At 38.9% G+C, this 17,648-nt stretch overlaps 1 protein-coding gene across 1 annotated transcript; it reads left to right on the forward strand.

Moving 5' to 3' along the window:
* The first annotated feature begins 2,026 nt into the window (after positions 1-2,026).
* On the forward strand, positions 2,027-17,504 carry LOC146452950 (mitogen-activated protein kinase kinase kinase 12-like). Its single transcript, XM_085097219.1, has 11 exons — positions 2,027-2,787; positions 4,065-4,256; positions 6,375-6,533; positions 7,669-7,720; positions 8,939-9,045; positions 11,280-11,388; positions 12,143-12,273; positions 12,957-13,073; positions 13,674-13,805; positions 14,619-15,225; positions 16,668-17,504. Exons 1-11 carry the CDS (start codon positions 2,372-2,374, stop codon positions 16,761-16,763), a joined length of 2,118 nt encoding a protein of 705 aa, XP_084953345.1. The 5' UTR covers positions 2,027-2,371; the 3' UTR covers positions 16,764-17,504.
* The last annotated feature ends 144 nt before the right edge of the window (positions 17,505-17,648 follow it).

Consider the following 17,648-nt stretch of genomic DNA (forward strand, 5'->3'; position numbering starts at 1 on the left):
GATAAATATCTGAACTATCATCGTCTGCCAAAATCTGGGAACTGAAGTTGGACAAAATTAAGCGTATCACCTGTCACACGTGCCGATCAAACAATGGACAAGTGCAATCTTTGGTTACAACCCGGCCGATATGTGATGAAGACACAGACGCCACCAGTGATGACTCGGAGGAAGAAATTATAGAAGAATTTACAGCTCAGATGACACATCGGATGGCGAGCTACACCCCCAGTTAATAACCACCACACGCAGCGGACGAGTGGCAGGCTCATGGAGAAATGTGTTTATTTAACAGTATGCTAAATTTAGTAATTATGTTAAATCGTATTTTATAGTTGAGGGGGGGGGGGGGGGTTAAATAATTCCCCAATAGAATAGGGGGGTCCTAATTTTTTTTTTGCTTTATTGAGGGGGGTCTTGATCCTGAAGGTAGTAATACTAGAACAAAGTACTCTGACTGATTGTCTCACCACTAAGGAACGTATTCGTTTCCTTTGGTCGATTTTATGACTCTTGAACCCCATTCAACACTGCTGAAAATCCGTTAGTTATGCTTATCTGCAAGTTAAATCAGCACATGGCACGGTCGTTTTCATTTGATGCCGTTTGTGATTAGTGTGACACAAACAGAAAGATGACTTCCGGTAGCGCGGGGGAATACAACTAAACTCAGCTAAGTTTCCTTCCACCAGTGAACTGAAACCTAACTGGAAAACAGTTTTTGAGTTTAAAAATCCACGTATGATTAGCGTGTGTCTTCCTTTGCTATCCGTCTTGTTTAGCCGAGTTTTGCTAATTGTGGGTAGCAGAAACAATTTTACGGAAATTAAAATCAACTTGATTAGCAATAAACTATCAAAACTATGAAAGCCGAGGCTTCTTCATGTTACAGAGGAAGATCGAAGGGCCTCTGCTCGCAGGGCATCTTCATGTCAAGTGACTTCATGACTGTTATTGCGAGCTTGACCAGTTGCACCGGCAAGCAAGTTTTGTTTGACAGTTTTTATTTGTTCCAGTGTTCGGGGTAAATGTTCAACTGTTTCCCCATGATGAATCACACCTGTTTTGGAACAAGTGCATTGCCAAGGAAACACTTGAAAAATTTTGTCGAAACATGGAAATATATATAAAACTTATCTGCGGTCAAATGCAAACCGCTTCGGTTCGCGTGCAACCGGAGTCACCTGAAGACTGAGGAACGTCGATTAGACTCTCTTGTTTTTCCATAATGACAATGTTGACAAAAACAAAATAAGTTTTGGCATTTTGTCTTATGTTTTTAAATTCTTTTACTGAAACTGTTCAGTGTCTTTGTCCTCTTAATTACTGTCAAGTTTTTAAAAGTGTTCCCAGTCGAACTTGTTCAGTTCCCCGAACTAAGCAGTACACCCGCGGCACGCTGCGTCTTGTGGGACAACCGGCCAGTGAAACATGCGATTGAACTTCAATTTTTTCAGGGAAGGCAATTTATCAATAGGCAAATGTTTCTGCTTTATTAGTCCATAGAAAAGGCATTTCGGGTCAGTGGGTTTGTTAAATTCCCCGCATATTTCAGCTTGCGTGAAAATGACCAGTCACAGTGAGCACTCGGAATGGCTTTCTTGCATACATTAACTAGGCGCCGTGAAAAATCACGTTTTCAGGCCTATAACCGTTAAGTTTAACCGGAGTATTCGTTGAAGATTTAACTCTAAGCGACGGAGTTCCATTCAACTCTAGATTGATAATCAGTCACAGGCAGGACACAGGTTATCCATGTTGAATTGCGTAAACTTCCGTTGCCGGGATTTGCATGTGAAGCGGACGGGATAATTTTTAATTTTTATTTTGCCGGTACCCTGAAGAAAAATATAATGAACCAATTAATAAGGACAGCTCTTTCCAGGCAAAACATATCGTTCTTTTTTCGTGAACCTGCGTTGTTTTTATTTGCCAAGCCATTGGCTTGAGAGACCACCTGTTTATATCACTTCGATTGGTTGGTGTTTGTTGACAAACCAATCGATCCCTACCTGTCACATGACACTCGGCGCCATGTTCGTCAGAAAGTTATAAACATCGGCTTTCGGTTGGATAATTTGCGGGATTTTTTTCGTGTCGATATGAGATAATCCTCTTGTTGAAGTGGTTTCGTTCATGAGCGGAACACTAATAGCCCCTCAGGTGCTCTAGCCCTCATGCTGTAGCGTTATCTTGAGTTTTGTTCGGAAAAGAAAATGAAATTTTTCTCGCCACAAGTTTTTATGGCCGATCGAGCATGATCTTGTTCAGCTGATATGAAAGGCGATCATGCGATTTTTATGGCTTCACTGGAAAAGCTTCAATAGCTAAAAGGGGTGATGATGAGTCGTTGACGACAAAGAAAAGAAATATGGACTTAAATGTTGAAGATTCTCAGCGGAAAGACGACAACAGTTCGCTGGGAAAAAATGGCGGGTTTTCCCCGGGTAACGAGTCCATTCCTGGCGGCCAGGATCAAGCTTCGTCTAACAAAGCCTTTTCAACGAACTCAACCTCTCTTAGCGGATTTCTACAGCGCTTGTTAGGTTGTTTAAGACCTGTTTGGACAATATTAGGGAAAGCTTCGAAAGAACAGAAGACCGATCCCTGGGTGATTCCGTTTGATGAGATATCTGAGTTGGAATGGTTAGGATCGGGGGCACAGGGGGCTGTATTCCTCGGACAATATGGCGGGCAACAAGTTGCGGTGAAAAAGGTTCGCCGTGAAGCGGACACCGATATTAAACACTTGAGGAACATAAATCATCCCAATATCGTAAAATTCAGGTAGGAATATTAAGACTACTGCGTCGATTCATTCTCTTTTATTGGTACATATTTGAAGGGGAGGATCGCCGGGTGGTGAAAAATGAATGAAATGAAAATTTGTTTTGGTTAGTTTATAGATTCTTTGTAGATGCTGTGTTTATTGAAAGTTATTTCGTGGTGAAATCTTAAATTGTTATAAAACCACACAATTAAAATTCCACTGGACTTGTTTGTGGTGGCAAATTTTACTTCCCACATTTCCACAGATAATTTCACCTGGGGAAGATTAATTCTGGGGCAATAATGAGGCCCTCCAAGGGGGGTTCTGGTGTCGCTTGTCGCGTGTTTTAGAGCCTGCTTGTCGCCTGTTTCATTCGAAAAAATGTCGCTGTCGAATTTTCGCTAGAACGGCAAATGTCGTTGTCGGTACTTAAATTTTCGCGATGCGGTACCACAGAGATACATATCAAAATATTTACACTTAGTTAATTGTCCTTGATCAAATGTGCTGCCTGCAATGATAGTTTTAAATAATTATTATGATACTGTCACTGCCGATACTGGTATGCTTTGTCGCTGTCACAAATTGTTGCGCTTTTTATGTCCGTTCCTGTCGGCTGTCGCCGTTTTCGAAAAAGATTGTCGCCACATTTTGAGGTAATGTCGGCTGTCGGCAAAACCCCTTGGAGGGCCTCAATAATTATTGTTTGAGGAGGAAAAGGCAACGGGGGGGGGGGGGGGGGATCAAATGCTTTTGTCTGCTCTGTTGCAAATTTAATTCTTTGAACCCCAATAGGGAGCAGCATCTAAATTCTTTTTCCAGTATCACTACTTGATCAAATACATTAGTTTGTGGGAAAAAAAAAAGAGAAATGATCGTCTTGATCAAATACATTAGTTTGTGGGGGAAAAAAAAGAAATGATTCTCCTGATGTTTAAACAAATTTATCCCAACTTAAGTGCGATTAGATATATTTGCTGGAAATCGCGCTATACAAATAAAGTATTGCTATTCTGTTAAATGACATATTTATTATTATTATTATTATTATAATTATTATTATTATTATTATTATTATCATTATTATTATTATTATTATTATTATTATTATAGATGGCAGTGACGGGAATATGCATCTTGATTTTGTAGCTTAAAATGGTTATAAAGTAGACACTGGGCAATTTTATTTAAGTTCAGCCAGGTTAAAGAAAACCATGGTCTAACTTGACTGGTCCATAGTCCATAGCATGCAACTGGCTGTGTCATGTATTCAGATTATTTTCTGCTGTTTCAGAGGGATCTGCAATCAGGCCCCTGTTTATTGCATCATTATGGAGTTTTGCCCAAATGGTCAGCTTTACGAGGTTTTACGTAATGGCCGTCAAATCACACCCTCGCTGTTGGTTAAGTGGTCCACACAGATTGCTGATGGAATGCATTACCTTCATGTTCACAAGATTATCCACAGGGATTTAAAGTCCCCTAAGTAAGTTACCTGACCTTCAGTATAATGTGCAGTGCCAGAAAATATCCATACTCCTCCCATGGAAAGTTTTTTTTTTTTCGACCCCCATCCGCCCCCCCCAGGAAATTCCAGTTTTGCTTCTTATTTTGCTTCTAAAATTTTGGCTTCTAAGACCCCCTTCCCCTGGGAATTTCTGATGTCCTTCCATGGGGTGGGTATGGATTTTTCCAGGAAATGCAAAATTTTAAGGTGTGTGCAGAATAAGACCCTAAATGACTTTTGATGTAAGGCCTGTAAGGCCAAATTTCACAAGCGAATGCAACAGAATCTGGAAGGAGAATCTAACAATTTATCAGAAGTCAGGGGTCTTTTTTTCCAGGCACCCCTTCAATTGAGATATGTTTAGTTACAGTAGGAGGACATTTTAGTTCAAACATGATGGGAAAGAGGGAAGGGGTAGAGAGCTGAAAATTTTGGCCATATTTTTGGGGACTGTAACAAAATAGGAAAGTAGTTTGAATATTTAGATCCAAGGGAAAGATTAACTGGGAGTGTTTACCATTTGTATGGAAAAAAGAAAACAGTTTTTATGGGGGAAATTGAATGGAGCAGTCCTTTCCACTGGCAATAGGCCTTATCACGGTTTTCGACGCCATTTTGACGGGTAGGCAAACACGTCTGAAATAACAGTGTTTGTATGGGAATCCGATGTCAAATAATTTTCATAAAACATCGCTTCTGAAAAATTCATGAATTGGAAACTTTTGGAACTAGGGAAAGGATTTTAAGAAAAAAATTGGAGGGATCTAGCTGTGCCAGAAAGCGTCCAGTCGTGTTTTGAACTTTCCATACAATTCCCTATATTTTTTTCCCGCGAACTATTTTTAGTAGCAGTTCACGGCTGGTTCGCTATACAGACAAATGTATGGAAAGTTCAAAACACGACTGGACGCTTTCTGGCACAGCTACATCCCTCAAATTTTTTTACTTAAAATCGTTTTCCTAGTGCCAAAAGTTTCCAATTCATGAATTTTTCAGATGCAATTTTTTTTGAAAATTATTTGACATCGGATTCCATACAAACACTGTTATTTCAGATGTGTTTGCCTACTCGTCAATATGGCATCGAAAACCGTGATAAGGCCTATTAAGGGAAATGATGAAGCAAATGGTACACTGTTGTACATAAATTCTGATAGTTCTGACAAAAATGGGAAAAGAGGATTTAACCGATCTGAAAGTATTTAATTCCTTTTTTTTCCAAATATTTTTTAGTGGGAAGGGCTGTTCCATTTGATTTGTAACAAAACAATCAGTTTTTCCATGCAAATGCAAAGTGTTTTGTTACATGACTACAATGTATGTTGGGTTAATTGATCCTTGCATGTTTTGGTAGCCTGTGGGTGGGTGGGTGGGTAGTATTTTTGGTATGCTTTATTGCTTCATTCTCATCTCTCTGTCACCTTTAGATGCAACAGTTCCCCTTCTGGGCAGACAGTATTGGCATCCATTGCAATTCTACATCTTATCATGAATAAATTTTTACAGTCAAGTAAATTTGCACCCACCTACACTTACTTCATGTGGGCTCGATAATTTTTTAATCTGGAAAAGTTTGGTCCTCAATCAGCCAGTTTAAGTACCAACATCACAACATAAATATCATTAACAATTATTGTAAGGGCTATAATAAACCTAGCTGTAACACCTATTGCAGGTAAAGATCTTCAGTTGACTGTTGGTAGATTCAAGGTTGCCACAACCAGGAAATTTTCGAGGAAAAAATGATTTTAATTTTCAAATTCAGTGAAAAATCAGGGAATTTTATTTTTGGCTCAGCCACCAAATCTGTGAAATCAGGTTTCCTTGTTGGTGAAGGAAATGTAGCTTGAAAAATTAGTTATGAAGGTAGTGATTTCTGTAACTTCAACGCTGGCCTTGTTGCCAAAGGATTAGTCTTGGATGATCAGGGAAAAGTCAGGCTCAATATTATTGTTATAATAAAAATTATAACCCTGAAAATTTAATTTACTTACCATGAGAAACGGTCATCCTATTTGCCTGGATTCTTACATGTCTTGACTTCCTCAATCAGCTCTTGTTAACATAATTAATTTTGGTTCATCCATGACCATGCAGTGTCCTTGTTGGTGCAGACGACATTCTGAAGATCTCTGATTTTGGTACATGTAAGGAGTTCAGCGAGAAGAGCGCCAAAATGACATTTGCTGGTACTGTTGCCTGGATGGCTCCTGAAGTGATCAGAAATGAACCCTGCTCTGAAAAGGTTGATGTTTGGTAAGTTGTTAATAAAATTCAATTTACAGTTTGTTAATCCTGTTATATTTTAACTTATTATTCAATAATTTATGACAGAATGTTATGGCTGATCAAAAACTCAAATTAATTAATCCTTGTTGTCTATGTATACATACGTGCATGTAGTCTGAGAATTTTAACTATTTTTGTTTAGAAATGGGAGCAGATTTGGAGACCACACATAATAGTATAAAAGGGGGTTAGTTTCTGAAGAAACTGTGGTGTTGTGTCGGTGGGAAGTAGAAACAAATGTTTGGTTTATCAAGTGAGTTGATAACTAAAGATAAATTGGTTAAAAAAGTAAAAAGATTCAAGTGTAAGCACTTCATCAGAGTGAATCGATTAGTGGATAGATGGATTTGCTCTGACAAAGGGCTAATGCTCGAAACGTCAGCACTCAAATCTCTTTATGGTGGCCAATTTTCCTTTTGATAGTCATCAACTCTGATCTGTTGATAAACCAAACATTCAGAAATATTTATTCCACAAGGAAAGAAAGCTTTGATTCAGGCTGGTTTTCTACCAAGGTGAAGAGGTTATTAATTTATGCATACATGTAGCTGCTGTCACATACATCTGTAACCATAACATGACTCAATTCTTACATACTCAAACATTGGCAAGAGAAAGTTGTTTTATTAGAAGCCACCCAGGTACACTGTACCAACGTGGTACCTGCCCTTGGAGATTGAGATTTAAAGCTGGTCTAAACACGACAAATAATTATAAATGAGTCGTGAGTCATCTAGCTATTCACCATATAGAGATTATAAGTAGACTACATAAAATGTATAATGAAAATTTAAAAAGACCTGTTTGCCTTACGCCATATCCTTTGTAATTGGTCAGTGGCTATCTGGAACACCTGTTGTCTCAAACTATTTTTCTCTATTTGGAGATAACAGGCTTAAAATTATACACTTTCCACTTTATTGACCATTTTTTTTTATTAAACACATGTATTAAACCCTTCAATTGAGAAACAAGTCTGGAAGGTTGACAGATCAGTCAAGAATAGTATCATCTTTATGAAAAAAAGGTGACCTTGACAGAAGACTGAGTTGGTTTTTATTTGTCAATTTTCTGGTTAGCTTATAGCTGTCTGTTTCTACAGGTCATTTGGTGTTCTCTTGTGGGAACTTCTTACAGGAGAGATGCCATACAGGGTAAATCAACTCATTTAACACATTAGTTACTTGTTAAGGATGGTGCCTCCTAATACAGAGGTATTTTTGTGTAGTTAATGACTATATGCTGGAAAAGCTGATCTTAGGAAGGGTTATTGGAACCCAAAAAGAAAATTGGGAGTACATGTATAGAACCGCACATTTTTTCAGAGATAATAATTATAAGCAACAATTCGAAAAAGACGTAAAAAATATATAGCATTTTTCTCCAAACCGAAGCTTAATTATCTCTGAAAAATGCATGATTACCCCTAAATTTCTGTCTTTTTGGATTCGTCAGTTCAAGTTAACCCTTGCCAAGATCTGCTTTTCCTAAATAGTCATCATGCACAGAAATGTAATTATACAGCAGTAAACACCCACATTTAAGAAGCTACGTTTTTCAAGGTCAGCCTGAATAAGTCTTCATATATTTATTGTAAGATTCTTAATATATAACAGTAGACTTTCTCAAAGTCGCTTGCTTGCTTCTCATTGTGGCTCCAAGGTTCTTAATCCACTTGTTCTTTTATGCGGGTGTTCACTGTGTTTGTTTTAGAAGGCACAGTGTCCTAAAGAAACCAAAGTTTCTTGGACCACTCCATTAGATGCACAGAACGTATGCACAGTAATTAAAGGCATCATCCTTATATTTAACGATTTTAAAGTGTTCTGTACATACAGTTGCTGTAGATCTATGTTGGGCTGACATATATGATCAGCAAAAATTATATGCATTCAAATGGTGCAACAAATAAATCAAACAGAAACTCTGCTTGATGCCAATACACCTTGTCAACCTTGTCAAGTTCTAAAAGGAAACTTTGCGAAAAAACTGTATGCCCATTTAAGGTGTGATTGTATACATTGTAACTACTGAATCAATTTGAATGAATGCCACCAATGGCTTCCTTGCCATTAGTGTTTAAATAATTAGTTTTTCTTGCTTTTGTACAATTTATGGCAAAACAATAAACTGAAACTGAAACTGTCCACTGAAACAGCCAAGTGAAAGTTGACCATGGAATCCTAGCCAATTGAATTGGTCTTAAGTTATTGATGCTGTTAGTAGTACTGTGAATGTACATCTATCTCTGATACTGTAAGTGGTCAACAAGTTGAGTGACACCATTTTGTCTCTGAGTGACATATATACTGACATTTTGACATAAACTTGCATTGATCAAGCTTAACGTTCTTGTTTTATGTATCATGCAGGATGTTGATTCTTCAGCAATTATCTGGGGTGTTGGAAGCAATAGTTTGCACCTTCCAGTACCAACAACATGTCCAGAGGGATTCAAACTACTCATGAAAATTTGCTGGTAAAGATTTTTTTTTTTTTTTAATCAGTCATTTTTCCTTGTTGGCAATAGGCCATTTTACAGTTGTGTGTTTAGTGACCTGGCCTTGGATTGGAAGCGAGGCTGGGGGTGACCTTGTTTTGATACAGACCTCACTTTTTTCATATGTAAATGAAAACTAGTTAGCATAAGAACAACATGATCTACATATGAAAAGCAGTGAGGTTTGTATCAAGACAAGGTCACCCCCAGCCTCGCTTCCAATCTAAGGCCAAGTCACTAAGCACACAACTGTAAAATGGCCTATTAGAAAATTATTAATTTGATTTATGTTATGAGGAGAGTAAGAAAATGTCCACTTAATACATGTACATAAAAATGGTGTACTATTATTAATGACTGAAAACCACCCAGAGTTAATGGAACGAGAGTTAAGCAGAGCCAGTGGACTTCCAAGATAATAGACTTGATAAAAAATTCATCAGTGTTAACACTAGAATTTCTCAAAGTCTGTTTTTGTTGACGCATAAGAAGACGACTTGAGGTAAGTTTATGTGAACACAAGCTATTCCAAGTGTACAAGAGTCTCAGTTTCATCTCTTTTTGACCCCGACCTTGCTTAAGGGAGCTGCAGCATTAGCAGTCACTGACACTCCTTCACCCACCATGACCGTATGTCTTGTGACAAAAAAACTAAATCCCTTCAACCATGTTGAAGCTCGAGGAAAACAATAACACAGGCATTGATATAGCCAACCACGTTGGCTTGCCTACGTATATTGAGACGTACTTCACGGGTCTCTGTACGATTTACCAAAGATTTTTGGCAATGTTGTGGTGAACCGTAGTGTAATAGCTTTGCTTTCCAACGCAAGCTGTGCAGTGATCTGGCACATGCACTGTGTTATCTCATGCGATCTCCTGTCTCTTAGTCATGTGATAGAATTGCTATACATGTATGCATTGTAGCTTGTAGTTGTATGCAATCGAAGGACATTCACAGATTGATTCTCCCAGCAAAGAAATTAAAGTGGAACTCAGTGCTGTTCTTTATTATTCAATTCAATTCAATTCAATTCAATTTATTTGCCATTAACAAAAAAATACAACATAAATACATTATAGACGACACACAATATTCTTACTATTACAATATTCATACTTGACTATTTACAATATTAAATGTGTTAAAGGCTAGGAAGCCTATATAGAAGCCGGGGGCTTATTAACTATAGGCTTCCTAGAACTATTGGATAAACCATAGAAGTTAAGGGTACTGATTGAAATTTCCAATTAAATTTTTTTTTTTTAAAAGAAGAAAAAAAAAAAAAAAAAAAAAGGAAAGGAAGAAAAGAAAGAAAAGGTAAAGAAAAGGTGTGTAGCTCAACAAAGAGTCAATTTAACTTAGATAGAAGGAATTTTTTAAGTCTTTTGCCAAACAAACTGATAGTTTCACTGTTTTGAATTTCACGACTTAGCGAGTTGAAAAACGAAGGACCTTGAAACCGAATTGAGAATTTTCGAAGATTAGTTCGACAATAAGGTATATAGAAAAGGTTGGAATTTCTTGTTTTATAAGAATGTATTTGACTTGCAAGAGTAAACATATCACGAAAATAATTTGGAAGTAAGCTTCTTTTAAAAAGATACATAAATTTACCTATTTGGTATAAATAAATGTCAGAGAATTTTAAAATCTCCTGTTCTTTAAAAAGAACACCCGTATGAGCATCAAAAGAAGCTTTTGATATTATTCTAATTATCTTCTTTTGCAGAACAATAATCCGATTTAAATTAGACTGATACGTCGATCCCCACACAGAAACACAATAAATTAAGTAAGGGTAAACTAGACTATAGTACAAGGAACGTAAGGAGGTTTTGGGGAGGCAAAAACTAGACTTATAAATAATACCTATTGATTTTGATATTTTTCTAGAAACACTAAGAATGTGAGGCTTCCATGACAAATGCTCATCGAGGATAACACCTAAAAATACTGTTTCTTTCACACGTTTAATTGCATTGTTGTCAATTTGAATAGATATATCAAGTGTTTGCCTCCTTTGGGGTGGTCTAAAAACCATAAAATTTGATTTTTTAAAGTTAATGGACAGTTTGTTTGCTCGACACCAATGAGTTAATTTAAGCAATTCAGAATTCAAGATTCCAGGAAGCATTATTCACGTAAAACAACAACTTTCACTTAAAACGAGGGCTCATAATTTAATGTTAGCATCCGTTTCTTTCTTCAGGAACAGCAAGCCAAAGAATCGTCCATCATTCCAACAAGTGCTCCTCCACGTTGAGATTGCTGCAGGTGATGTGCTCAAGACACCACAAGAAGTTTACCTTAACCAGCAGGTAGGCAAACCAAGCTCAGCTACTGCAGCCTCAAAATAACATTCAAAGTCCCAAAGGACGAGTGCAGGGGTTATTTGGAGGTTGAAATTTACTGAGCAAAGACATCTGGCCCCAGTTGTTCAAAGGCCGGATAACTTTATCCGCTGGATAAGGCACTATTCGGGGTCTAAAATATACTTCATGTTAAATGTTGTCCAAGGTTTTCTACACTCCTAAACTAGACTGTGGTTAGAGTGTGCATATTCGCTTGTACACGATGAAATACTGAAATCTTTGCACAGATTGAAACTGTCGGATAGTGACTTATCCACTGGATAAAGTTATCCGGCCTTTGGACAACTGGGGCCTGCTGTTCGAGATTAGAACTGCCCCCGCCTAAGAATTTAAGAAAAATAACTGATCAAAATTAACGTTGCGGAAATGAACGCCCAAAGAAAATAATTCCATGGAGATGTTGAATTCCCATTGGTTTCATGGAACTTTAATTTCTGATAATAAGATAGCAAAAGTTTAGTTCGCTCTGCCATTCATCAAATTGCAACTGTGTGACATCATAAAATCCAAAATGGCAACGCGCAGGAAATTTAAAGCGAAAATAGGTGATCATTCTATTTATTTTTTAGTGCACTTGATTGTTGTTTCTGCTTTTCAAACTAACATTTTGATTTTAGGCATTATTTCCAACAATTAAACGTCAATTTATTGTCAGAGTGGATGTTCTCTTTAATAACCAGATAACATTCTGTTTTCAAAGATTACATGGAGAGGAGAAATCAAGGAAGAGTTTGAGAAGATGAAGAATAAAAGCAGCGCGCATATTCAAAATCTTCATCAGCTTCACCAGCTCGACGAAGAGCTGATCAGAAGAAGGAAAGAGGAGCTAAGGTAAATGGATTGGTGGCCCAAAAATTTGGAAAAATTCCAGATGTTTTGGGCTTAGCCATTCTCAAGCTCATTAATAATTCATCAAGCCAAAACAAAGCAAATCACTACCATGGAGGAGGTTTAGAAATGTGATCTTAATTATCATAAAATTTTGCGAACTTTTGCTTCGAATTTCTCCAAGAATTATCAATAGTTTGAGAAGCTATATCAAACACTCGAAAGAGGGTTTCCTCCTATTTCTAAACACCTCGAAGTTGGTTAAAAAAAACTCGGCTGCGCCTCGTTTTTCCAACTTAGTTCTCGGTGATTGGAAATCGGAAGAAACACTCTTCCTCGTGTTTGATCTATTACTTCCTCAGTGGAAGTCAAGTATGATTTTGCCTGAAAACACGCTCCACGAGACCAATGTTTGAAATTCGGAGACGCGCGCGCGATCGCGTAGAATTCAAATAAAACGGAAGTCAAAATTGAGTCCGCACGGTTTACTGGTACCCAGTTCAAAAATGGGGCGCATTTCACGTCGCTTCAGCTGAAGCTTGCTGCCGCGGAGCATCTTTCCACGGACTTGTGCGTCATGGAGAGAGTGTCTACTTGAATTAAAATGCTCTACGATTGGAAAGCCCGGCAAGCTTTTCTCAATAGTACAGAGGTAAATTGAATCTATCTTACACTTGAATCTTCAGGCATGCACGTGACATTCGAGTACACTACGAGCAAAAGCTGGAAAGAGCCAACAGTTTATACCAGGAGCTGAATGAATGTATGCAACATCTGGAGGCACGAGAGAAAGAACTTCTCAGGTAAGGCAGAGTTGTAAAATTGGGCAAAACTTTAAAGAAATAGGCATCAGCAATTCCTCATCTGTTGAGAACAAATGAACCTGAAGCGACTATTCGCTTGGCTCTCCCCACACAGAAAGCCGCAAAAATTTAGAGCAAAAATATTCATCTTCCAAATCGGTATTCTTTGTCCACACGGAATCAAAGAACGCTTTTCATTCAGTTAATTTATTCTGTTTTTCATGTTACCATGCTCCCACCAATAGCGTAGCTTCCCTGCTCACTATACATAAACCACACTTACAATTCCTTGGTTCGCTCCGACGAAGGGCTAACGCTCGAAATGTCAGCACTCGAGTCTCTTTACGGTGGCCAAATTTTTCTTATCAACTGATGATAAAGCCAAGTATTCGTTTTCCCTAGTTTTAAGGAGAAAGCAATTTTCACGCGCGTTCCACCCTTCTTTGAAAGAAAAATAACTGTCTGTAACCTAAACAACGGTGTAAACAGGCTACCAGCCTTATCCCTCAGCAGAAAACTGGTTCTCACCCTAACAGTCGAGCTAGAGCTCAAGATTATGACCTGGATGGATGAGCATTTTTCTTTCTTTTATTACCGCAGGCGAGAGCGTCAACTCAAAGTTGCAAATAGCAAAAAGAGGGTTCTCAAACCAGAGCCAAAAGCACGCACAGCAGTTGTGGAGAATGTCGTGAACAAGCAAACTTGCGTCAAGAAGGAGACGTCTTCAAGTTGGTAAGTTTGCAAAACTATGAAAGGAGAAATTTTCTCAAGCTTTAAATTTCAGATGTCTGTCCGACTACCATTTTTCTGTGATGACTGAGGCGTTTTTTGCTGGTTTCATTCTAAATTAGTGGCTTTTAGAGTGGCACGCTCTGTACCGTTGTCACGTGCCAATTCTATTAGTTTGCGAGAACTTTTTGACGTCTCTTTGATGGCTTCCGTTCAAGCTGGCCAATCAAAATGAGACAACTGTGAGGGGTGGAGCTGTCAAACTCCATGTTTGATTTCCAACAGTTGACGATTGATTGACCATTGATTGACATCAGCAAGTTGTAAGGAAGATGTCACAAACTATGACGGGAGGAGAACAGGGCTGGCCGGTGTGCCTGCAATACTACAATATTGCTACCTCTTTGAAACATTCGTTTGACTATTTCGAGACAGGTCGAGAGATTTGAAGTACACAGCGTTTTCACCGTCAGGGAAAAGTCCGGGAAAAACAGATTTTTTTTTTTTCAAGGTCGAGGAAGAATCAGGGAATTTGATTATAAGATAACAACTAGGTTTGGGAAAGGGTTTCCTTGTTGGCAAAGATAATGCTTCAAAAGAGATCTACAAAGGGATTTATTTCTGTGGCGTCATCGCTGGCTTTATTGGGGAATAATTTGTTTTCTGTGTTCAGCAAATTTTTTTTGTCAATTTTTTTGGGGGGTCAGGAAATTTTTGTTATTGTGATAAGTGGTAACACTGGATACATGTAGCTAGAATCCGTTTTACAGATCTATTTTAGTACCTTTCATAATATTTGCGTGTGTTTTGCTTTAGTCCTAACACTTCGAGTAGTTCCAGCAGCCCCACAGAGCGCGGCAGCTGGCCTCAGGAAATTGAAAGTGAAGCTGACCACCATAAACAGAACTACAACAGGAAAATGAAGCGAAGCCGGAGCTTCCTCAGCAAATCCAAGCGCCGAAAATCACCAGGGACACAAAAGACAGGCACACAGAATGTAACTGAATTTACGGACCTCAAAACAGGACTTATAAATGGTCCCTGTAACCAAGGTGACCTTAGGAACGATTCTCCGGAAGCTCATTCATGGGAGTATACGGACAAAAAAGCTTCTTGTAGTTACACTGACAGCGACCATGATGTGCCTGCCTGTAAGCGCTCGGCGGACGAGTGTCCCAACACAACAGGGTCCCCTATCAGTATCCCAGGAAGGACAGCTAAGCGGAGAAAGCGATGGAACTCTAACTCGGATAGCTCGTCCGAGAGCAAACATTTATCCGTGCACGAGTTGTCATCAGACGAACTGTCTGATCTCGAACCTCAGTTTATTCCGAATTTGACGAACGACTCGATGGAATTCACCGAGGACGAGCAGTTCAGTAATGTCATCCTTCAGTTCTCCGAGTCTTGTCTCCAGGAACAGGTAAACTGAAGTCGCTGATAAGAGTGTTAAAAAAAGTCTACTTTTTTTCTAATTTGAACCATTCTTGTTCATTGGTGGCTTATTGCCATCTCTTTGACGTTCTTTCTTCTAAAATATTCTGATGAGGTTTCGTTTAATTTCCCCTTTCCTCTATCTCATTGGCCGTTTTTATACTAGAGGACGCATTATCCGTCTGGACGAACTTGGGCAAACATTAGTTGCTCGTCTGGTTGTGCGTCTCTAGTGTAAAGACGGACACAAGACGGATTATCCGTCTGAACGAACTATTTTCAGTTGTGCGTCGTTCAAGACGGATAGCGGAAGATAGTCCGTCCAGACAGATAATGCGTCTTGTGCTCGTCTTTACGCTAAAGACGAATAACCAGACGAACAACGAATGTTTGCCCAAGTTCGTTCAGAGAGATAATGCGTCCTCTAGTATAAAAACGGCCATTGTTGGTTCCGTCTGAATGTAGAACCAGGTTTTATATTGTCGTGTAAACTGTCAAATCGCTAAAACGGTACTCAGTCAGGGCGATTATGTTGAAAAACCACCGCTGACTCCGCAAGTACTCCGAACGGTCGTTGCGAACACTAGAGACGTTTAGATTCGAGATTTGACTTCAAGTTCTTAGCGAAGTACTAAGAAGAGATATCACAGGAAGCTTCGTTTTACTCTTTGTGAGCGACGAACTTGACGCAGTTGTTTTAAATGATGATAATTAAGTTCTTTTGTTATTCGAAAACTAGACGAAATCACATACGTTTCGCGGACTTGTTTTCGCCATTTAGATGTTCTCGCAAAAACTTGTAAACAACAACAACAACAATTTATTATGAGAAAAGGCAAATTACAATATTACAGACTCACAATTAGCAAGGGCTATTCGAGGTGGGTAGCATTTACAGTTGTTTGCACGCTCAAAAGGAACAGAAAATTAACAGCACAAAAATAGAAATGATTCATTAAACAAAGAGATTTATTTATTTATTCATTAAACAATGATTCATTAAACTTGTAGTAAAATGACGACCGCTTTCTCGTTTTCCCGCCAAAATGTCACCGTTTCACGCGCGCGTGCGCTTTGTCTATTGGAAAGATTGTTTCATCCTACTTCTAAACACCTTGAAGGATGGTTAAAAAAATTCGGCTGCTTCTCGTTTTTTCAATCTACTTCTCGGTGTTTGAAAATGGGATGAAACATTCTTCCTCGTGTTTGATATATCACTTGAAGCCTTCCGCGATTCCGACAACCTCATTACCAGGGTCTCTCCGTCCCCTTGAGCGAGAGGGGATGGGTAGAGGAGAGACACTGGGAACGAGGTTGGCGATCCGGACGATCTGCGCAGTCGTGACGAATATGAGACCCAAGTAAACTGACCAGAACAGAACCAAAGATTTGTTTTCTTACAAGATGTATCATGTGATTTATACTTTGCAGTCACGTGTTCAGGAGGGTGATAACAGAGACAGTAGCACGCAACTAGCTTCATCATCCGGGAAACATTTACAAACATTACATGGCTCATCTGTATAAAGTATTCTTAAAAATAAGTTATTTTAAGTAATCATCCCGCTGCTGGGCAGAGCGTTATCTAGGAATCGCAGGCAGATTGGTGAATGGCATTTATACTTGATATTATGTACAATGTATTATTTTAAAATTCCGTATTTATGGATCATAATGTATCGCAAAAATTTGATTCGCTGCTGGGCAGCGGCTGTGAATATATGACAGGCGCAACGGGTTCTAAGGCCCGCATTAGCCACTCAGACATCTCCACAACTAAACAAGTAGCTTGGTTTTAGTCGACTCCACGTGGTTGCTAATTTGGATAATGTATCACCTACCAACAAGTTGATGTGGAGCTCGCTGCGCTGTGGACAGAACATTTTCTGATTGGTAAACAAGCATCAAACGTTTATAGTACACCTCTCCATTCCACCGTATGGAGAAAGATGGCGTCTGTACATTTTACCACAACACCTTGCAATCCTAACACAGCCAATAGGCACATAGAAAGCCTTGTTTTGGGTCGAAATTAGTCCACGCAGTAACATTGTGTATGCTAGGTTTGAAGATTTTAGAACTTTTCTGTGCGTCTTTATGAGCGTTTTTAAGGTTTACTTGCACTAAGAATGATGGTTAAATGTACCACTCGCCATCTTTTTTGGTACGGCCGGTGGATCAGAGGCGTGCAAGAAGTCGTTTAAACTAAGCTTGGGCAACGTGTCAGTGCTTTGAACCGAAGTCAAATAAAAAACCATTCTTTTTCTCTCTACTTGTCGCTTTACTATCCACCATTTCAGTCAACAGTAAGCACCCAAGGCAACAACTGCTTCACCTCCCCCGCTCCCCTTCCCTCCTAAACACAGCGTCACCGCGCAGAAACTGAAGAATGTGTGCGAGTTGCTTTGAACC

The sequence above is a fragment of the Pavona decussata genome, unplaced genomic scaffold (genome assembly GCF_977016875.1).
Source record: "Pavona decussata unplaced genomic scaffold, jaPavDecu1.1 SCAFFOLD_361, whole genome shotgun sequence".
NCBI lineage: Eukaryota > Metazoa > Cnidaria > Anthozoa > Scleractinia > Agariciidae > Pavona > Pavona decussata.

Bases quoted from the DNA above. Each gene is read 5' to 3' on its own strand.
- LOC146452950 (XM_085097219.1), top strand. From the start codon at position 2,372: ATGGACTTAAATGTTGAAGATTCTCAGCGGAAAGACGACAACAGTTCG. The intron at 2,788-4,064 runs GTAGGAATATTA...CTGCTGTTTCAG, and splicing joins CCCAATATCGTAAAATTCAG to AGGGATCTGCAATCAGGCCC. The intron at 15,226-16,667 runs GTAAACTGAAGT...TATACTTTGCAG, and splicing joins AGTCTTGTCTCCAGGAACAG to TCACGTGTTCAGGAGGGTGA.